The 23,829-nt window shown below is 44.1% G+C and overlaps 1 protein-coding gene across 1 annotated transcript in view; it reads right to left on the bottom strand.

The window, feature by feature from the left end:
* RINT1 (RAD50 interactor 1) overlaps nt 1-23,468 on the bottom strand; it is a 42,249-nt gene extending 18,781 nt beyond the window's left edge. Inside the window, exons 1-8 of the mRNA XM_044276767.1 lie at nt 23,368-23,468; nt 19,058-19,319; nt 18,709-18,950; nt 17,796-17,969; nt 14,194-14,346; nt 6,464-6,620; nt 5,329-5,439; nt 4,085-4,310 (exon numbers count right to left, since the gene is read on the bottom strand). Of these exons, the coding sequence (XP_044132702.1) occupies nt 4,085-4,310; nt 5,329-5,439; nt 6,464-6,620; nt 14,194-14,346; nt 17,796-17,969; nt 18,709-18,950; nt 19,058-19,279 (1,285 nt within the window). The 5' untranslated portion in view covers nt 19,280-19,319; nt 23,368-23,468. The remainder of the gene's footprint in view (nt 1-4,084; nt 4,311-5,328; nt 5,440-6,463; nt 6,621-14,193; nt 14,347-17,795; nt 17,970-18,708; nt 18,951-19,057; nt 19,320-23,367) is intronic.
* Nucleotides 23,469-23,829: the final 361 nt, after the last annotated feature.

Below are 23,829 nucleotides of genomic sequence, written 5' to 3'. Positions count from 1 at the left end.
GCAGTGCATATATAATGGAGATGCCGCCTGTATAGGTAAATTCACATTTGGAAATGTATAAAGAGTCATTGTAACGATGGCACGTCTAGACAATTGGACCTTTCCAAGCTGAACATGGCTTTAAAGAGGAGCTGAAATGTTTCAGTAAATCTGACAACCCCAATAAATCCATTAACGTCATTTTGACAGTTCTTATGTTTAAAGTATTGCTTTGTGCTGCTATCACAAGTAAAAACTGTTTTTATATGCATTAAAGAGATTGGCCTGTCTATATATAATACAGATTAATGTATGGGGGACATGGGATACATCCAACTTACTACTATATGTTCATCAACCTCCACAGAAACGAAGTGCACATGCACTAGCTTCCTGGATGATTTGATCCCTGCATGTGGAGGTCCCAGAGGAAAGTGCAGAGGACATTAGCACATGTGCACAGTAAGGCTACTTTCACACTTGCGTTTGGTGCGGAGCCGTCTGGTATCTGCACAGACGGATCCGCAACTATAATGCAAACGATGGTATCCGTTCAGAACGGATCCGTCTGCATAACAGCTTTTTCAGATCTGAGTTTTCAAGATCGTGAAAACTCAGATCCGACAGTATATGCCAACACAGAGGCGTTCCCATGGTGATGGGGACGCTTCAAGTTAGAATATACTAACATAACTGCCCCCTGCTGCCTGGCACCACCCGATCTCTTACAGGGGGCTGTGGATCTCAGCCTCCTGATCGGGTGCTGCCAGGCAGCAGGGGCCAGACCCTCCCCAGTATTAAAAGCATTGGTGGCCAGTGGGGCCCCCCCATCCCTCCCAGTATTAGCATTGGTGGCCAGTGCGGCCCCTCCCTCCCACATATTAGCATTGGTGGCAGTGGCCACAGGCTAACAACCCCCCCCCCCCCCCCCACGTTGCACAGACCTGTCACTTACCAGTAGGAGGAGCGTCGGCCGGCCACAGACAGCGCAGGTAAGCATAAGCTAAGTAACCATGGCAGCCAGGACTGCAGTAGCGTCCTGGCTGCCATGGTAACCGATCGGCCCCAGCGATAACTGGGACTCCGATCGGAAATGCCGCTCCGCTGCCACCAATGATGGGGAGGGGGGGGGAGAGGGGGGTTGTTAGCCTGTGGCCACTGCCACCAATGCTAATACTGGGGAGGGGGGGGGGGGCACACTGGCCACCAATGCTAATACTGGGGAGGGAGGGAGGCCCGCACTGGTCACCACTGCTTTTAATACTGGAGAGGGGGGGGTCTGGCGATCAGGGGGCTGAGATTCGCACAATTAAGAGAGGTTAATTGTGCGGACAATTAAGAGGGGTTAATTCTGCGGATCACAGTCCCCTGTAAGAGATCGGGTGCTGCCAGGCAGCAGGGGGCAGTTATGTACACAGTTTTTAGTATATTCTAACTTGAAGCGCCCCCATCACTATGGGAACGCCTCTGTGTTAGAATATACTGTCGGATCAGAGTTTTCACGATCTAACTCAAATCCGATGGTATATTCTAACATAGAGGCGTTCCCATGGTGATGGGGATGCTGCAAGTTAAAATATACCATCAGATACCCCAAAGAATATTCTATAAGGTTCAGGGTCTCTTTCAATCCCTTATATGGAAGAAAAAGCAACCTAGAATTAGATTAGAGACGTTGCAGAGAGGCAAGGAGGAGGGAGGCCTCTCGGTACCAAACCCTTGGATTTATTTTGTGGCTGCCCAGTTACAACACTTGAAGGGTTGGGGTCAACAGGTCGGGCGGTACTGTCAGCAAGGATAGTTTCTTCCCTCGCAAGGCAGGCCATACCCTTCTCTATAGTGGAAATAGGAAAAATGCCGGGGGCCCGGAATCTGCCTACTCTGTCCCCGATCTTTGAAGTATGATCTAAATTTAAAGATACGCTTGGTCTCAAGGGAGTCCACGGTTATACACCTTTGTGGCGTAATCCAAGCTTACCTGAAATATTCAGGCTGGAGGGCTTTTCTCCGTGGGAAAAAAAGGGAGCTTTCTGTATACACCACATTCAGGAGGGCGGGAGTATGAAATCATTTGCACAACTACAGCGCGAGTTTGATCTCCCAAAAACGGCATTCTATAAATTTTTACAGCTGAGGCATGCGTATCAGGTGCAATTTAGAGAAAGTAAACAAATTTCGCCTACCCCCATAGTCAGTCATTCAGCAATTACTGAGCCCCGGGGGTACTGGGGGGCTGATTTCATCATTATATAAGCGTATAGGTGAGGGGATTACTTCCCCAGGGCCCCTCCCGGTCAAAGATAAATGGGTGGGTGATGTAGGTGAAAATCACCCAGGAGCAATGAAATGACACATTGTCGCTGACACCCAGGTTAACACTTAATGAGGCACAGCGCACGTCTCAGCTGTATCTGATACACAGGGTGTATAAGACCCCTGCCCTTCTGTATAAGATAGGTGTTCGTTCACACTCTTGTTGCCCTCGTTGCAAAACAGAAAATGCCTCCTTGATGCATATGTTCTGGGAATGCTCTGAACTAGAAATATTCTGGAAAGAGATTATACGACTTATTAAACGAGTGACGCAGATAGACATTTCGTGTGTTCCCAGGACATGTCTTCTTGGACAATTAGAGATGGATGCAGGGGGTAGTGCTATGTCTATATGTATACAGCGAATGTCATTGCAAGCTCGTATCCTGACACTGGACAGAACATAACCCGCCCACAAGCCGGGAATATATTAATAGATTGAATAATATTCTGAGGTATGAAAGAGGAATATACATGAAAAGGAAATGTCCACATAAGTTTGGGTCTATTTGGATGGGGTGGTTAACTGACCCAAGCTTGGTATCACGGGCGCTTGTGGAAGACTGCCTTAGAGACCAAATCTCTGGGATTGGGAGGCAGCAGAAACCTTTGTCTGGTGACCTAGTGCTAGAAGAAGTAAGGGTGAAAGGGGGTGTTTTACGAGTCTGCAAAAGAGGTCCTTGAAGCAACAGTGGAGATATTGGATGGGTTCTGCATATAGCAAGAACGCACGGATTCAATTTACTGGGATGGTTGTCTCACCGTTTAATTATAGAGGGGGGGGGGGGCGGGAGGTAGTTTAGGGTTGTTGGTGTATTAATATTAGATCCAGTGTAAAGTATGATCTCCAAACATGACAAATAAAAATGAAAACATTTCTGAGTGTGTAGCTGGAAAACAAAATTGCAATATATGGTATTATGCAAACATGCCCACGTTGATGTATACTGATATGTGTATGTTTCCAAGCTGTACTCTCAATAAAAATTACACAGAAAAAAATAAAAATTAATTATATATATATATATATATATATATATATATACATATACACACACACACACACACACACCATCGGATTGGAGAAAACTCTGATCTGATGGTATATTAATAGAGACTCCTGACTTTACATTGAAAGTCAATGGGGGACGGATCAGTTTTTTTAATTGCACCATATTGTGTCAATGTCAAACAGATCCGTCCCCATTGACTTGCATTGTAAGTCAGGACAGATCCGTTTGGCTCCGGACGGCCAGGCGGACACCAAAACGCTGCAAGCAGCGTTTGGGTGTCCGTCTCCTGAGCGGAATGGAGGCAGAACGGAGCCACACTGATGCATTCTGAATGGATCCGCATTCTTTTCTGAATGCATTGGGGATGTACGGATCTGTTCGGGGCCACTTGTGAGAGCCTTCAAACTGATCTCACAAGCGGAACCCCAAACGCAAGTGTGAAAGTAGCCTAATTCTAGGGAAGTCGCTGGAGAGTACTGACGGATGGGTTATGTCAGCTGCGGCCATCTTATGGAAGTTATCGGCGGTGCTGTCAGAGGAGAATTAGATAAATATTAGCCAAGCCCGCTGATTTCAGAGAGATGAGGCAACCACCTAACGTATCTAGGGGCTTCCCAACTCTCAATGGAGAGTGTCTGGATGTCTACTGGTCTAACCTTTTGTTCTTGAGGAAAGAGAATGAGCCAAGGATGCATGCGTATGGAGATGCTAGAACAAATAGCTGTCGGTCAGACAATCCTTTGGACAAAAATTCTATTTGATAAATTGTTCTCTCTTACATTTCCTTTCCACTGTCAGCCATCGTTGAAAGAAGGTGTCCTCTGAAAGGATGTGCATGCAGTTTGGCAGGCTGCCTAGATATCCATGTGCTGTGTGGAGTTCTCTTTGAAACAGGAGCACCTCATCCACCAGGTGACAGAAAAGGACATCGTCATACAACAGACAAGATATGTCAACAGACAACTTCTCCAGTACCAACATGACAAGTCCTCGAGTAAACTCCATCTGCAGAGAAGACAAGGAGAAACTGTCTGCTCACATCCATACTGTATACATTTACAGGTTAGAACATTGTGTTACACATTAGGCAGATATCAGTGCACTAAAGGGGTTATCCCATCTGTGCTCTTCACAAACCTTCCACTGCCACAGGTCCCCTCTTCCTGTATCTGCCGGGGGCCTTACCATCAGGCTTGCTGAAAGCTACTGCTCATGCCCAGAGGCTGTTCCATTAGTTTCAATGGAGCTGCAGTGAGGGGGTCGAAACGGGAGAAGCTGCGCATGCGCTAATATGAGTGATCCCGGCCAGCACAGTTCAAGGAAGGCCATTACTGTATCTCAGTAGTGGCCGTAACCACTGACAACAAGCTATAAACATAACTACATAACAAAAATAGAGAGACAATAACCATAATTACATGCATAGGGTAATTCTGTTAATATGTTCAAAGGAACACAATGAATGCCACTTTACAAGATGGCACAACCCCTTTAAGTAGTTTTGCAATGAAATAAACTTACCATACGTGCTGATTATTTTAGCATTGACTATAATTGTCCATTGACTATAATTGAACCCCCAATTCAATGTAAACAGTTAAAAGCCTTGTCCCAGGATAGGGGATAAGGGTCAGATTGGTGGGGGTCCAATCACAGGGACACCTAGGAGAATGGAACTGTGGTCAAGCATGTGTTCTGCCACTCTTTTCCCTCCGTATAGGACTACTGGAGATAGAGTCCATTGTGCTTGGCTCTCAGGCAACCCCATAGAGATAAAAGGAGGAGCAGGACAGCCACCCCATTCATATCAGGTGGACAGGACTCCTGTTCTGCAGGGGTCACAGCTGTCAAACCCTCACCAATCAGACATTTATTTCCTATCCGATGGATAGGGAATAAGTTTAAATCTTGGGACAACAATCGTGAATAAAAAGAAAACCAGTCATCAAGTCACATAAATCAAACATACAGTATAGCAGTTGAGTTATGACATATATTAACATTTCTGCAATCTCACTGTTACCTTTGCATTCACATTGGATCCTGCACTCTTCAGAATTGGCTGAATCTTCTCATTTAAAAATTTTGTATGATTTCCAATCCACATGAGAACCTGGGTAAGGTACCACTCGGGCTGGGTGACAAACAGGAAAGGCAGTTTAATGTCATCATATTTAGGTTCTGCTCAGGACAGTGTCATGTCTGCCATTCTTAACAAACCCATCCCGGATCCTATAGTCGTGAATGGGTCAAATACTTTTAGAACTAGATCTGTTTTTACTATTTTCTAGTGAGCTTGCTGTGGATAAGATATAAAAGGGAAATTCATTATTCCCCTTAAAAGGGTTTGTGTCACTTCAGCAAATAGCATATATTATGTAGAGAAAGTTAATACAAGCCACTTACTAATGTATTGTTATCATCCTTTGCTGGCTGGATTCAGTTTTCCATCACATTATACACTTCTTGTTTCCATGGTTATGACCACCCGGACAATCCATCACTGGTGGTATAGAAAAAAGCACCAGCCTATGTGAGCTCCCAGCCACCAGAGAAGCTGGCACTTTTTCCTATAACGTGCAAACACGACCACTGCTGCTGGATTGCAGTGTGGTTGTAACCATGGAAACAAGCAATGTATAATGTGATGGAAAAATGAATCCAGCCAGCAAAGGAAGCAATATGGATAATAACAGTACATTAGTAAGTGCCTTGTAATAACTTTCTCTACATGATAAATGCCACTTGCTGAAATGACACAAGCCCTTCAAGCCACATTTTGGCATAGAAAAGTTGCAAATCCACTGATTTTGCAACTTTTCTAGTCACTCTTTGCATGTTATGCCTCCCTCACCAATTCTATGAAAAAGGGGATGACAAGGACGGGGCCATAGACCCCAGCTAACTCATGGTAGAGCAGTGCTGCAGTAGATTTCATTCCAGCACACGAACAGCCAGAGGAGGCGGGTAATTTTTGACGAAGTATGCACCTTGTCATAAATGTCATGCTTTCTCCGGCAGCGCGGGCCCCATCAAGACCAGTGTAGCACAACCCTTTAATAAATTCCCCCCTAATCTCATCTCATTTATGATGAGTTTACTATGAAAAAACTCAAATGAATATAAATTTACATGAGAGGGAAGCAAACCGTCCTCACCTTACTTAACACGTTTGTTTGTCTGTTTCCAGTAAAATGATAGCGGAACCTTTTCTGAAGAGGAGATAACATAATCTGAATTGGGAGAATGATAGGAGGAGATGATGGAAGAGAATATTTTTCTGGCATCTGCTTAGGTTTACTTATTAATTCATCTCTAGGGATACATGTTAAGGAAATATGTCATCAGTATTTGACCAATACACCTGGTCTTCACAGTTAGAACCAGTCTTGACTTCATCCTTGTGCCATATATGAAAGGGGCTGACCGAGATAATTCAAAATCTCAGACAGGCCCTGCAATAGCTTAAAAGGGTTTTCCGAGACTTATATACTGATGACCTATTCTCGCCAATCAGCCGTTTAAGAAAGCGAGTCCTTCTCAGCGCCGTCCATTGTATAATGGCTGTGCTTGGTACAGCAGCTCAGCTCCATTCACTTCAATGGGGCTGAGCTGTGCCTAGGCCATGTGACTGATGAACGTGATGTCACTTGGCCCAGTCAAAGCAGCGAGAAGGTGGTGGTGCTACTGTGAGCGCCGATGCCTTCTCAAACAGCTGATCTGTGGGGGTCTCGTGTGTCAGACCTCCACCAATCAGATACTAAATACCTATCCAACGGGTGAGTCATCAGTATGCAAGTCTTGGAAAAACCCTTCAAATAAAAAAATAAAAAAAATGGTCTTATACCGACAGTTTTTTCCAGTGCTGTTCTCAGAGCTGCTCATCCAGTCCTCCTGCCACTGCTTATTTACAGACTGCAGCAGGGACGTGACAGTATTCATAATGTCACTGTCCTCGGCGTTAGACCTGCGAGTACAGTAATTGGCTGCAGCACTGACATGCCGTATACAAGCATGTAGAGAACAGCGCTGGAAAAGGCGGTGCGCATAAGAACGTTTTTATTTTAAGCTATTGCAGGACTTGTCTGAAACGTTTAATTAAAGAGAATTTGTCAGCAGAAAATTACCTATTATTTAAATCATGTTTTTATGTTTAACATACTTAATAAATTCACATCAATATCTATATTTAAACAAAACCCATAATTCTGCAGTTTTCACACTGGCCACTAATATACAACACTTCTTGGTCAGTACAGCTCTCTTTACTGCAGTTACCCGATTATCATTACAGTCAGGTCTGATATGACAGATATCACCTCTGTGTATAGTTAACACAAAATCCACCATTCACAACAGGTGACTGTAAAAGCTTATCTACTCTTTCCTGACCTGTGCACAGGTCACAGCGCATGCCTACAAAATTATTCCATACCAGTTAATTAGGTCCCCTCTTGACCATTGTGCCTACGGCCCATGTGGCTGCTGTAAAGGCAATTCTCTAAAGGCTGTTAAGAACAGCTAAGGGAAGATGGCAGCCCCCATAATCATGTTCAGAATTTAAAAAAAATCTGCAATCAGAGATTAGAAGAAAAGGATGCGTGTTACTATCTGGTTTTAAAGGGGTATTCCCATCAGTAGTTTTCATACTTACCTGCGGCGAGCCCGACGTTCACTTCCTGGATTTGGCTGGGCGGGCTCAGTCAGCTTGATTGACGTCTTCTCCCGGCCGGGCCGCACTTTTGCAGAAGACTGAAGATTTTCTCCTGGCCGGGCAATGTCCTGAACACGCATGCCGCCGCTCTTGCGCCATGGTGACTTATTCCTGGCCTGTATAGTACAGAGCCAGCGTGCGCGTTCGCGGCTATGTACTATACTGGCCAGGAAGAAGTCATCATGGCGCATGCGCGGCGGCGTGCGCGTTCAGGACATTGGACGGCCAGGCCGGGAGAAAATCTTCATTCTTCCGCGCAAGCGTGGCCACAGGATTCGGCAGGTGAGAGGTGGCCATAACCAAGGGAGATGAAAGGCAACAATCAGGTAAGAGGGGACTTATTTTCTCAAAAAGGGTGGGAATTGGGTAATAAAATAGATTTACAAAAATGATCACTGTCAAATCATTAACAGTGATCATTGTGATGGTAATACCCCTTTCACTAGAAGAAAAAAAAAAAAACTTGGTGACACATTCTCTTTAATTATCTTGGCCAACTCCTTCAGAAATCATTGCATACATTTTTTCACTCCAAATTCACATTACACTACACCTTAACATGCTAACCACAATACAAGGAAAATGGTTACACAGATGTTCACACTCAACGCTGCAGCAACCGAAATATCTCACTACATTTATCATCCTTCCAACATTATCTCAATGAACGTTGAATTCTTTTGAGACCCATTTGGCTTTTAAAAAAAGCACACGGAAAAACGGCATCAAATGTGAACACAGTGAAACTTTGGGTCAAGTAGGTTCTGTCACTCTCTTAACCCTTACTGCCAAAGAGATTATATATATATATATACACATCTACACACACACACTCACAGTACAGACCAAAAAGTTTGGACACACCTTCTCATTCAAAGAGTTTTCTTTTTTTTCATGACTATGAAAATTGTAGATTCACACTGAAGGCATCAAAACTATGAATTAACACATGTGGAATTATATACATAACAAAAAAGTGTGAAACAACTGAAAATATGTCATATTCTAGGTTCTTCAAAGTAGCCACCTTTTGCTTTGATTACTGCTTTGCACACTCTTGGCATTCTCTTGATGAGCTTCAAGAGGTAGTCACCTGAAATGGTCTTCCAACAGTCTTGAAGGAGTTCCCAGAGATGCTTAGCACTTGTTGGCCCTTTTGCCTTCACTCTGGGGTCCAGCTCACCCCAAACCATCTCGATTGGGTTCAGGTCCTGTGACTGTGGAGGCCAGGTCATCTGGCGCAGCACCCCATCACTCTCATGGTCAAATAGCCCTTACACAGCCTGGAGTTGTGTTTGGGGTCATTGTCCTGTTGAAAAATAAATGATGGTCCAACTAAACGCAAACCAGATGGAATAGCATGCCGCTGCAAGATGCTGTGGTAGCCATGCTGGTTCAGTATGCCTTCAACTGTGAATAAATCCCCAACAGTATCAAATAGTATACTGGGCACTCACACTGTAGGTAGAACCATGAATAGAATAGCAAATGTCTGAATGGTCAAATGAATAGTTTATTAGTAACTTGCTGCTTCTAATGATAAAATAAAATAAAATACAATACTAATATTTATCGGTCAATAGGATACATAAGTATAAAAGCACTAGACATTAGACTAAAAGTATCTAAAAGTGAATAAATTATATAAATACACAGTGATAAGAATAAATATTCAAGTCTCAGGAATGTGATGGTATGCGGCTATAGTGGCGCTTGCTGATTTATCCTAAACAGGTAAGTACTGGCCAAGGAAATGAAGAGTGATCCTAGGACGAAGTCTCTGAAGAACTAAAGTCCGATAGTGCAATGTGAAGCAATGTCCTAGTACAGTGAGGATTTTAATGCGGCGTCCCGCTTCTACTCACTGTTCGGTGATTGCTGATGTAGGTTACACTGCTGCAGTTCCGATTCTCTGTGTCACCTACTGCTCCTTCTCAGGTTATCTCCGCTGCCGGTTTAAGTGGCTCTGGGCATCGCTCCGTAGGTTTAAAGAGCCGATGTCCTCCAAGCCTATGTTAGCCTGCTTCCACGCTGCATCTGACATGCGGTTATAGAGTGGAAATATACTCGCTCTCCGACTGCAAGAGGTTCGAGCTTCCAGTGAATCAGCGTGGCAGGTTCTCCCAGATGATGTTCCGGCTTCTCAGCGTCAACCTAGAGGAATTTTTTTAAATGCTAGGTGTAACAGGACTTCATGTAGAAATAAGCTGGGGGTCTTGAATCAAACGCGTTTCGGGGCTTCACGTTGCCCCTTCCTCAGTGATCACTGAGGAAGGGGCAACGTGAAGCCCCGAAACGCGTTTGATTCAAGACCCCCAGCTTATTTCTACATGAAGTCCTGTTACACCTAGCATTTAAAAAAATTCCTCTAGGTTGACGCTGAGAAGCCGGAACATCATCTGGGAGAACCTGCCACGCTGATTCACTGGAAGCTCGAACCTCTTGCAGTCGGAGAGCGAGTATATTTCCACTCTATAACCGCATGTCAGATGCAGAGTGGAAGCAGGCTAACATAGGCTTGGAGGACATCGGCTCTTTAAACCTACGGAGCGATGCCCAGAGCCACTTAAACCGGCAGCGGAGATAACCTGAGAAGGAGCAGTAGGTGACACAGAGAATCGGAACTGCAGCAGTGTAACCTACATCAGCAATCACCGAACAGTGAGTAGAAGCGGGACGCCGCATTAAAATCCTCACTGTACTAGGACATTGCTTCACATTGCACTATCGGACTTTAGTTCTTCAGAGACTTCGTCCTAGGATCACTCTTCATTTCCTTGGCCAGTACTTACCTGTTTAGGATAAATCAGCAAGCGCCACTATAGCCGCATACCATCACATTCCTGAGACTTGAATATTTATTCTTATCACTGTGTATTTATATAATTTATTCACTTTTAGATACTTTTAGTCTAATGTCTAGTGCTTTTATACTTATGTATCCTATTGACCGATAAATATTAGTATTGTATTTTATTTTATTATTGTATTTTATTTTATCATTAGAAGCAGCAAGTTACTAATAAACTATTCATTTGACCATTCAGACATTTGCTATTCTATTCATGGTTCTACCTACAGTGTGAGTGCCCAGTATACTATTTGATATTGTTTTTACTTGCAAAGGAGGGGCGAATCCTTTTTACTGTGAGCACCTCCGTCTGTGGCTTCATTCACTCCTGTGCGTCTCATAACAGTATAAAATCCCCAACAGTGTCAACAGCAAAGCACCCCCACACCATCACACCTCCTCCTCCATGCTTCACGGTGGGAACCAGGCATGTAGAGTCCATCCGTTCACCTTTTCTGCGTCGCACAAAGACACGGTGGTTGGAACCAAAGATCTCAAATTTGGACTCATCAGACCAAAGCACAGATTTCCACTGGTCTAATGTCAATTCCTTGTGTTCTTTAGCCCAAACAAGTCTCTTCTGCTTGTTGCCTGTCCTTAGCAGTGGTTTCCTAGCAGATAGTCTACCATGAAGGCCTGATTCACACAGTCTCCTCTTAACAGTTGTTCTAGAGATGTGTCTGCTGCTAGAACTCTGTGTGGCATTGACCTGGTCTCTAATCTGAGCTGCTGTTAACCTGCGATTTCTGAGGCTGGTGACTCGGATGAACTTATCCTCCGCAGCAGAGGTGACTCTTGGTCTTCCTTTCCTGGGGCGGTCAGCATGTGAGCCAGTTTCTTTGTAGCGTTTGATGGTTTTTGTGACTGCACTTGGGGACACTTTCAAAGTTTTCCCAATTTTTCCGACTGACTGACCTTCATTTCTTAAAGTAATGATGGCCACTCGTTTTTCTTTACTTAGCTGCTTTTTTCTTGCCATAATACAAATTCTAACAGTCTATTCAGTAGGACTATCAGCTGTGTATCCACCTGACTTCTCTGCAACGCAACTGATGGTCCCAACCCCATTTATAAGGAAAGAAATCTCACTTATTAAACCTGACAGGGCACACCTGTGAAGTGAAAACCATTTCAGGTGACTACCTCTTGAAGATCATCAAGAGAATGCCAAGAGTGTGCAAAGCAGTAATCAAAGCAAAAGGTGGCTACTTTGAAGAACCTAGAATAGGACATATTTTCAGTTGTTTCACACTTTTTTTATGTATATAATTCCATATGTGTTAATTCATAGTTTTGATGCCTTCAGTGTGAATCTACAAATTTCATAGTCATGAAAATAAAGAAAACTTTGAATGAGATTGTGTGTACTGTGTATATATATATATATATATATATATATATATATATATATATAAATAATGGTCCGCATCAAATCCAGACCTGTTCATTTGAATGGGGACACAAAAAATACTGTTTACCGTGTGCTACTTGCATCGAAAGATAGTTTGTGGGAAAAAAAAAAAATTAAGGCATGCACAAGGCCGATTTTGCAGGCTGCAAAACACGTATGGTCATGTGGCATCATATGAAAGTATAACATTATACCAGCACATAAGAAGTAGTTCTGTGTTACTGTAAGGGGAAATCTGCAGCTGACATCAGGAAGAAAGTGTCCAATGGGATACAAGAATTTTTCTAAATTTTGTCACTAATCTTACTAGAGAGAATATTTTTTCTCTAATTCTCACTGTTTTTTAAATGAAATGGGGTTATAATATGAGCAGTTACACATTTCAACCCTTCAACCACCGTAACGTACCCGAAGGCTTAGGGCTCCGATCGGTTACCATGGCAGCCTGGACACTTGTGAAGTCTTTCAGGCCTGCCATGGTAAGCGCAGCAGGGAGCATGTGAAAATTCTATTCACCCTAATAGATCTCTATTAGGGGAATAGGACAAGGGATCAAAAGATCCCAGGTTCTAGCCCCCCCAAGGGGGCTAATAGTTATTAAATAAAAAGCTTAAAAAATAAAATAAAAAAATTAAATATAAAAAGTTTAAAATCACCCCCCTTTGCCTATTTTAGATATAAAAATATATTAACAATAAAAAAAAAAAAACATATCGGGTATCGCCACGTCTGAAAATGTCTAAACTGTTAAAATATATATTTTTTTTTATTCCTATGCGGTGAACGCCATAACCTCACCTTTGCCCCCCAAAAAATTGAACAACAGTATTCAAAAAGTTGTACACCGCACAAAAATTTTACCAATAAAAACTACAGTTCATCCTGCAAAATACAAGTCCTCATATAGCGCTGTGGATAAAAATATGAAAAAGTTATGGCTGTCAGAAAATTTTGAAAAGAATTTAGACAAGAAAATTTAGATTAGCGCACAGTGCTTTCTTTTTCAAGAAACTCCACAAAGATTTTTTTTCCCAGCTTTCCAATAACAGACAAAGTAAATAAAATGTTGTTCTTAAAAAAAAATACAACCAATCCCACAAAAAAATAACGTTAATCTAAAATGGATGGGTAAACTAGTAACTTTACCTAACAATTTTAAAGGGTTGTGCAAGTTTGACAAAACCCCTCCTATTCTGCCGGGCCTGCAAAGGGAAGATGACTTACCTGCTTCCCATGCTGGCTCCTCGCTCCTACTGTCGGCCTGTGATGCTCCGCTGGCCTCCACTGATGTCAACATCTGGTCTGACATCTTCACAGCCAATCACTGGCCACAGTGGTGTCCGGCTCCCCTTGCATCATGTGACCATTTGTCATTTTGTAAGGGAAGTTGGTCACCACCATGGCCAATGATTGGCTGCGGTGATGTCACACTGGTAGTTGACATTGATGGAGCCCAGCGGAGCAGCACAGGCCTGCAGGAGAAGGAGCAGGGAGCCAGTGGCGGGGAAGCAGGCAAGTCATCTTTCCTTTGCAGTTCCTGCAGAATGGGACAATTTGCCAAAACACCCCTGCCCATTCTTGCAGAACCCTTTTAAAAGGGCTTCTCTCATAACGGACATTTATTAGCTATCCACTGAAAGGTCAACGTATGATTGCAGGGGCCCCACATATCACAGAGTGGACACATGCTCGACCCCAGCTCCATTCAACTCCTCTTCATGGAAGTTGTACAGTGAGGAGGAAAGAGATTCAAGGACCCAGTGATCATACATTCAGCACCTATGGCCATGTTATAAAATGTTGATTGGGGGAGAAAAACCTCTATTAAAAAAAAAAACATTCAAAAGCAATTTTCCCCAAAACCTGTAAATAACAAAAACTTAGTATTCATTGTGAACTTTATAAAGGATACGAAATTTGAAGCTTTAGGAGCTGAGTGAAGAGAGTTTCCAAACTAGCATAGATCTCTGTTACACTAGCTGACGATGATGACGAAACTGGTGGCAGTGGCTGATGAGGACCAATAAAAGGCCAGTGTAGCTGACTTAATACTTCTTCAAAGTCACTGCACCAAAAGTAAAATTGTGGCATTAACATATTGAAAATACATGGTTACAGAGTTACCTGGTTGTAAAAAGACAAAGTTCAGCCTGTTTATACTTACAACCCCAAGTTGATCTAAAGGAAGGCAAAAAACACGCATTTAATGACAGAGACCCAGTTTCCCAATCCTTTCTGACCCCTGCCAGCAATCGTACAGATGCCAGGATCTGCATTCTATATTAATACCAATTACCCTAAATACTGTGAGCGTTTCTTAAAGGGGTTTTCCGGGATTTTAATATTGATGATCTATGCTCAGAATAGGTAATCAATATCGGATCGGTGGGAGACCGACACCTCGTCTGGTGGAAGAGAAGGCCGCGCTCTGTGCGAGCGCAGCCTTTCCTTTATTGTTTACATTAGACATCGCAGCGGTGAGCAGGTGTAATTACAAGCCGTCCCATTCACTTCAACGGGACAGCTCCTTCCTAAACACTTGAATAGGAGCGAGCCATCCAATAGACGTGAATGGGATGGTTTCCTGTAATTCACCTGCTCACCGCTGCGGTTGCGACAGAGAGCAAGTAAACAATAAAGAGAAGGAGCGCTCGCAAGAGTGCAGCCTTCTCTTCAAACAGCAGACTGGTGGGGGTGCCGGGTGTCGGACCCCCGCCGACCAGATTCTGATATCCTGATGATCAGACAGGTCATTAATATTAAAATCCTCGAAAGCCCCTTTAAGTCTAACCACACTTTCAACAATTACCAAGTCCTCCAGGAGCATGCTCCATACCTTTACAGTTTGGACAACAAAGTAAGGGCTCTTTCACACTTGCGTTATTGTCTTCCGGCATAGAGTTCCGTCGTCGGGGCTCTATGCCGGAAGAATCCTGATCAGGATTATCCTAATGCATTCTGAATGGAGTGAAATCCGTTCAGGATGCATCAGGATGTCTTCAGTTCCGGAACGGAACGTTTTTGGGCCGGAGAAAATACTGCAGCATGCTGCGCTTTTTGCTCCGGCCAAAAAAACTTAAGACTTGCCGCAAGGCCGGATCCGGAATGAATGCCCATTGAAAGGCATTGATCCGGATCCGGCCTTAAGCTAAACGTCGTTTCGGCGCATTGCCGGATCCGACATTTAGCTTTTTTAGAGTGGTTACCATGGCTGCCGGGACGCTAAAGTCCTGGCAGCCATGGTAAAGTGCAGCGGGGAGCGGGGAAGCAGCATACTTACCATCCGTGCGGCTCCCGGGGCGCTCCAGAGTGACGTCAGGGCGCTCCAGGCGCATGGATGACGTGATCGCATGGCACGTCATCCATGCGCATGGGGCGCTCTGACGTCACTCTGGAGCGCCCCGGGAGCCGCACGGATGGTAAGTATACCGCTCCCCCGCTCCTACTATGGCAACCAGGACTTTAGTGTCAATAATTTTATTTATTTTTTATTTTATCAGCACCATAAAATCAGTATAGAAAGAAGTAAACAAGCGTGGACGCAGCCACTGTAGCCAGGTGATTACACAGGAATAAAGACATCCGAGCTGTTATTACAACAAGCATTCAGGTGATAGGATGCATCATACAGGGTGGAACTACGTATAATACATGCCTATATCACTGCACATATATCTCCAAAACAAATGCACCGACAGTGCACACCCCATAATATCGCCAGGCATTATCAGACAATAAATTCAAACAAAGTAAAAGTGAACAAAGCAGTCACTATGTGGTGACCGACAAACATTTTAGTTAAACAAAGAGCTGTGGTGATCCACAGAACAAGATAAGGTGTATAGACACAAAGGATGAGGAGGAGAAGCAGAAAGAAGAAAAGGGAAGAATCAGGGTAAAGGGGGGGTTACTAATTGTTCCCTCATTGCCACAGTACAGGATCCTGGTCCATACTCAGGGGGAGTAAAAAGCGCTAGATGCCCATCCACTCCAGGCCGCCTGCCTCAATTTGATAGGAATAATCGAGAAGGGTAGAGAGTGTTCATATCTGCATGTTTGATTGACCTCTTGTATGACTTCCGAAAGCGAAGGAGGAGTCAATTGTTTCCAGTGTCTGGTGACAACCAGCTTAGCGCTAAGTAAAATATGTCCGGTAATGCGTCTCTGCAGGGGAGGGATTTCCTTAATGCCGAGGAACAGCAAGGCCAACTCTGGACAAGGGTTAATTTCATGACCTACCAGAGTGGAGACAAGTCGGAAGACTTTCCTCCAATACTCAATAAGGACAGGACAGGACCATAGGATATGAAGCAGAGAACCCTCACCTCCACAACCTCTCCAGCAACAGGGCGCAGTAGTAGGATAGATTTTATGAAGTCTCTGGGGGGTAAAGTACCAGTGAAGGATCGTTTTCAATCCTGCCTCATAATGAGTGACACACTTAAAATTTGATACCATGAACCCCATGGCGTCTATCCAGACGTCAACAGGGAAGGTCTTGTTTAAGTCCCTTTCCCACCTATGGACGGGAGAGGACTTGACAAAAGTAGCCTTATCTCCTAGTAAGTCATAGAATTGCCTCGTAGAGTGCCTCTTAAAGAGGGAAGGGAATTGGAATAATCTCAGGATAGACGAATTAATCTGGGGAGGAGATTGTAAAATTTTTGAGAGGAAATGACGAAGTCTTAAATAGGTATAGAATTCTGAGTGAGGAATGCCAAAGGCACTTTGAATAGCGGCAAAGGGGAGAAGGGAATTATCTACTATTAATTGGGAGATGGTGGCAACACCTCCATCTCGCCAGGTCGCCAAGTTTATATCAGGTATGGTCAGTTCAATAGCGCGTGTGGAAGCAATTGTAAATAAGCGGGTAGAGGTATCCTTCGATGCGTTGTGAACTTTGGTCCAGAGGGCACAAGCATGTGATATTGTAAGGAAAGGATGTGTGGGGGGGGGAAGGGCCCCATAGCAGATGTATCAAGTAATCCCTAATCGGAAACCTGCTTCAGTGTATAAGATTCAATTTGCTGCCATGCCTTTCCACTGCTGGACGCCCACCATTCCCTAGTGAATGAAAGACCTATTGCAGTAAAATAATCTTTGATATCAGGAAGGCCCGCACCTCCAGCGCGTTTCCTTTTAGTCGGCAACCAGGACTTTAATAGCGTCATGGCTGCCATAGTAACACTGAAAGCATTTTGAAGACGGATCCGTCTTCAAATGCTTTCAGTACACTTGCGTTTTTCCGGATCCGGCGTGTAATTCCGGCAAGTGGAGTACATGCCGGATCCGGACAACGCAAGTGTGAAAGAGGCCTAAGGCTTTCGTATTTTGTGAATAATTTGATCTTCAATAAACAGTTCCCCAGTGATCTATTTGGGAACAACTACTTTTTTGGGGATAGCTTATACCATATACCCCCTCAGCCTTCTTTTTTTAGGGTGAACAATACTGATAATTGTAACAATATACTCTATATTTAAGGATGTAGCATCTTTTATTTGACACTTTTACCTTGTTAACTTGTCTTTTAATATTTTGTGCCAGAACTGTACTGTAGATGTAATAAATTTCAACAGATGAATGCATGATGAACCCTGTAGCTTTATAGCCTGTTCTGTCATTGACACCAGAGCACTGGCCGCCTCTGCTACATTGTTAGTCATTAGGTGCTGCTGAATATTATCACTGCAAAGACAAAAATAACCGTTAAGTCACAAGGAATTAAAAATAATGTAATAAAATGATCACTGCAAAAAGGCTATTAATGCCAAGTGAGACATGGCTTCCATTGGTAACACCACATTATTTAAAGGGAATATATCACTTATATGTTTAATTAAAACCAGATAGTGATACATGTCACTTTTATAGTCTGTTTTTATTTTCTGATGGTAGATTTCTTTATTGTATTCGCTATACATGATTACAGGTACAGTATCCTGCCCAAGCTGCATTCAGAAGTTTGCCTTACAGCAGCCACATGGACAATAGGAACCTGTACACCACGTTCCAGGCATGTTCTGTGACCTGTGCAGAGGTCACTGTGCAGGGAGGGTGAGGAGATAAGCTTTAGCTATCACCTAATGTCAGCAGTGGATCCTGTATTGTATACAGAAAGGTGTTTACTTTCATTGTAATCATGCCTTTGATAATAATAGGATGACTGTTGAGAAGAGATCTCTACAGAACAGTTTATTTTAGGCTTAAGTTTATTTCCTGGCGCCTCACTAATCTGATACTGATAACCTGTCATGGGGATAGGACACCAAAATCTGGAGCCCAGAGAACCTCTTTAATACAGGTAACAACATGGAAAACATTTCACCAAAAATATAAAAACTTTATTTAAACAGCAGGTCATTTTCTGATGATACATTCACTTTAGCATGCACTACTATAGTCTACTCCATAATCTCTGGTTTACCTCAGTTCTTCAATATGCGAGATCCATTTTAAGTAAGATAGGTGTCTCTCAACTTCATAGATCTGGTCTGTTAGAGCCCCTAAATCATCCATCCATGATGTAGCATCTTCCAGGTGCTTGGTGACTGATTCACTCACAGTGGCTTCTCTTTTCAGCAGAGCAGAGAGAGTGGACTGGGTATTTTGGGCATTTTTCAGGGCAGCCTGAATTCGTTTTGGGGCCTCAGAAGAGACAGTGAGAACCTGAGGATGACAAGTACAGCTACTGTATATTCAGATGTAATAAATAATAAAACCATTTTGGAGGCAAAATAAAAAGAAAGCATAGATACATCTCCATCTTTCCGTACCTGCTCCTCCAGATGTCTCTTCTCTTCTGCAATTTTCTCAATAAGACTGGAGACTTTCCGCAAAGACTTGAAATCATTTCCAATCTCTTTCTCAACAAACTCGCAGACATAAAATGGAAGATCAGATGCGTTTGGCTCTGAATTTACAGGGGCCTCAGCTGGTTTCTCCAAGTCATGGTGGATTGATTTGTTTAGTGCTTCTTCAGTCTCACAAGATGCCATATTTGATCAATGAGCACAATAGTGTCTATACTGGAAACATCTGAAAAGAAACTGCTCTTTACTTTATTTCTGCACTCCAGAAATACAACTTGCACTTTTAAAGGAACTCCATCAGCTCTTTTATGTCATACTTACTGCCCACAGTACCTTTCAATATGCTCATGGAGATCAAGAAGTGACTTTTAATCCCTTTTTCTAGCTTGTAAATCTGCAGAACATGAACTCTTAGGGTCCATTCACACGTCCGCAAATGGGTCCGCATCCGTTCCCAAATTTTGCGAAACGGGTGCGGACCCATTCATTTTCTATAGGGACGGAATGGATGCGGACAGCACACAGTATGATGTCTGCATCCGCAAAGCGCAGCCCTGATCTACGGGTCCGCATCTCCGCAAAAGATAGAACATGTCCTATTCTCGTCCGCAGCTGCGGACAATAGGCATTTCTAAAGGGGTGCCGGGCGTGTGTTGTGGATCCACAATTTGCGGGTCTGCCTGGAGCCTTAAAGGGTTGTCCAGGCTTTAAGCGATGGCCTATCCTCAGGACAGGCCATCACTAGCTGGTCGTCGGGATCTGGCAGGCCACACCCCCACCGGTCTGTTCTGTGTAGCTCTGTCGCCAGAAGATGATGCAGGAACTACACTGCACTGTCAACATTGTAGTGGACAGTGCTCGCAACTGCAGCGCTACACCCACTGAAGTCATTGGGAGCAGTGCTGTCTACTACAATGCTGATGGTACTCTGTAGCTCCGGCGCCGACCTCCAGAGATAGAACTACACAGAAAAGGTGATCTGCCGGATCCCCACCAATCAGCTAGGGATGGCCTATGCCAGTGATGGTGAACCTTTTACAGACTGAGTGCCCAAACGGCAACATAAACCCACTTATTTATCGCAAAGTGCCAACACAGCAATTTACCTTAAATACTACAGTCCAATATAGAATATCTTCCATGTACTTTATCATTTATTTACAATATCCTGCCTACATTCCGTGCGCTGCCTGTGCTGTTCATAGTGCGCCCTGCGCTGCTGAATGGCAGGAAAAGTCTAAGGCATATTGGTACACCATAGACTTTTTCCAGGGTGTGGGTGCCCACAGAGAGGGCTCTGAGTGCCGTCTCTGGCACCCGTGCCATAGGTTCACCATCACTGGCCTATGCTAAGGATAAGCCATTACTTAAAAAGGCTGGACAATGGGAAAGCTCTTCCATGGAATGTGCAGTACATGTGCAGTAAAGCCTTGAAGCCAGGGGCTGTGCTCCAAAAGTCACTGGGCATGCACCAAAAATGCTACCGAACTGAGCCTGTGTGGGAGGACGTTCGTTGAGCTAGGGACCATCAATCAAGATGCAGGAGTCGGGCAGGGAAAGTTTGACTTTGAGGAGGAAAGTGCCAGACTCCTTGACTTGAAAGTGCTCATTTGCATACACCAGGAACAAGGATTCAATTGGTTTTGTGCAGAATCAAAAGTTAGAAAAATGGAACAAAAGTCACTTCTGGAGCGCCAGGAGCATACTACAAAGATACTGTGGGCAGTTTGTAGGACATAAACGAGCTGAAGGTTCTCTTTAAAACATAAAAATATTCTAACATCAGTTATTAACGCTCACGTGGGCCTTCCTTAACCTTCAATGGAGAGAGTCCATGCATGAACAAACATTTCTCCTCCGACGGCTAGAAAAAAATGATACTTAACAACATTGAGGAACTAAGGGACACATATGTTAAGGCTCCATTCACAGGTCCACATCCGTTCCGCAATTTTGCGAAACGGGTGCAGACCCATTCATTTTCTATGGGGATGGAATGGATGTAGACAGCACACAGTGTGCTGTCCGCATTCGCATAGCGCGGCCCCGATCTTCGGGTCCGCAGCTCCGCAAAAGATAGAATGTGAGCAGCAGGAAGGTGAGGCACTTGCATGTGTCGAAACGCGTGTCACCTCTTCTATGAGTGGCGAATAAACCCGATATAATTGCAGTACCAAGGAGTGCCGGTCTCTTCCTTCATTTAAGCATCCAGAGTGACGTCCGCTAACCGCGCACCCATACCTTCACGCAGTGCCGCCCGACTGTTCGTAACCTACAACTCTCAGCATGTCCAGGCCATTATTATATATTATCAGGGTACATTACAACACCCTGGATATGCTGGGAGCTGTATACCTCCTCTTGCAATTTACTCTGATATTACATAACAGCTTGGACATGCTGGGAATTGTAGTCCCATCCTCTTATACGTCCCCCTGTAATGTGCTCTCTTATCAAATAATAATGGCTTAGACATGCTGGGAGTCATAGTCCTGTCCTGTTATACCTCCTGCAGTAATGTGCTCTGAATTAGTGCCAGGGTGATGGATAGGGGAGGGTAGTCATCCGCCTAGGGTGCCACTTCGCTACCCATAAAGAGGGCGCACTCGGGGCAGTCCAACTTCACAAGCCTCAGGCCACTAGGGCTACTTTCACACTAGTGTTACCATTTTCTGGTATTGAAATCCGTCATAGGGTCTCAATACCGCAAAAAAATGCTTCCGTTTTGTTCCCATTCATTGTTAATGGGGACAAAATGTAAGCGAACAGAAGTGCATTCCGTTCCTTTCTCATACCGTTAAGCAAACCGCAGCATGCTGCCGTTTGCTTTACGTCCTGGGATGCGGAGCAAAACGGACCCACGTCATGACCCACAATGCAAGTCAATGGGGACGGATCCGCTTAACTCTGACACAATCGAAAACTGATCCGTTCCCCATTGACTTTCAATGGAGTTCATGACGGACCTGTCTTGGCTATGTTACAGATAATACAACCGGATCCGTTCATAACGGATGCAGATGGTTGTATTATCAGTAATGGAAGTGTTTTTGCTGAACCCTGCTGGATCCAGCGAAAACGATAGTGTGAAAGTAACCTAGGCCTCAAACCTGTGAGGCATTAGAACAGAGCAAGAAGCCGCAATGACATCACTGCAACCTCCTGCTCTGGGTCTCACATGATGACGTCATCATGTGAGACACGAAGCAGGAGTGGTGATGTCATTGGGACCGCATGCATCAGGACGCAGCAACACAAGCCACAGATAAAACGGTGGTCTGCGATGGAGGCAAGTTTTTTTTTATTTTTATACAAAATGTCCACACTAGCAGTGCACTATATATTGGAACTAGTGGGGGGACATTAGAGCCACTGGGAGCATTATGGTTATATTACTACTACTAGAGTACTGTAGGGGCGTTATTATTTGACGCAATATGGAGGGCATTGCTACTAATGGGGGCTATCTTGGGGAGTATTATCACTATTGGGGAACCATTACTGATGAGGGCAGTCTGGGTGTATAGTGTAGTATTTGAGGACATGGGGGGGAGCACAACAGGCACAGTATTGGAGTAGCTTCCGGGTTTTTTCATATTGATGACCTATCCTTAGGATAGGTCATCAATATTAGATTGGCGGGGGTCTGACACCCGGCGCTCCCGACAATCAGCTGTTTGAGGAGACGATGTGCGCACATGCCGTATTCCTTCTCTCTTCCCGCTTTGCTGCTGAATATCTATGGGACAGCAGCACGCGCCATCTCCTCAAACAGCTGATCAGCAGGGGTGTCTGTGTTTTACCACATTATTACAAGATGTGGGCCCCATCTTTTGATTTTGCCCGGGGCCACATTTTGTCTAAAACCAGCCCTAATTGTTGCCCAGCAGCCCACAGGAAAAATGATTACTTCCCTCCGTTGTCTATACCAAGTGGTCTGCTCCACATTGATGTAATGAGTTGGGGGGAGATACCACATACAGGTAAAGGGGTGCACTATGTTACAGAAATAATGGGGCCACTTATCCAAGGACTCCTTCCCTAGTTTACAACATGGAGTCGATAAGGGGGGTACCTTAAGCCAGACAGTAAACACATGGGAATTAAGAAATAAACTACACTGTATTCACGCGTAAAATCTCCAACTGTGCTGCGGCAAACTGCTGAGTAGTCACAGTATGGAAAAAGAAAACTTTCTTCTAAGCATAGCGGACACTGAATGGATCTACCCTTCAAATGCTTCTCCACACAGAGCCCCGGGCATCCACAAGTACCTGAGTCGCAGTGTAGATACCAGGTCGCTGGCTGCAGGGCACTGATGACATCTCAGAGTCTGACACACTCCGAGCTGCACAACACGGCGGACACGTCATTTCCTGTTAGTTTTTTTTCTCTCCCTTTAAACGAACTTTATTTACAAATGCAGCGCCAGTCCGCTATAATGGCTGAACTGATACACTATCTGCGACTGAATCCTATGTTACCATAACAACAGGTCGGCTGAGATAGCCATATAGGTGTATTAGGCGGAGAATGCTCCAAGCTCTCCAATAAAGAATAAATAGCCATTGAGAGGAGTGATTTATTTATTTTTTCAGGTGGCCATTCTATTTCGGAGGGGAGCAATTTTTTTTTAACATAGGACTGTATGTTGGGGTCGCTGTTATTTACAATTTCACCCCAAAATATATTTTTTCCTGTTTTCCAATACAAGCTATGGTAAATTAAACGATGCC

This window comes from Bufo gargarizans, chromosome 2 (assembly GCF_014858855.1).
Source record: "Bufo gargarizans isolate SCDJY-AF-19 chromosome 2, ASM1485885v1, whole genome shotgun sequence".
Taxonomy (NCBI): domain Eukaryota; kingdom Metazoa; phylum Chordata; class Amphibia; order Anura; family Bufonidae; genus Bufo; species Bufo gargarizans.
This window is presented reverse-complemented; position numbering and strand designations above follow the sequence as displayed.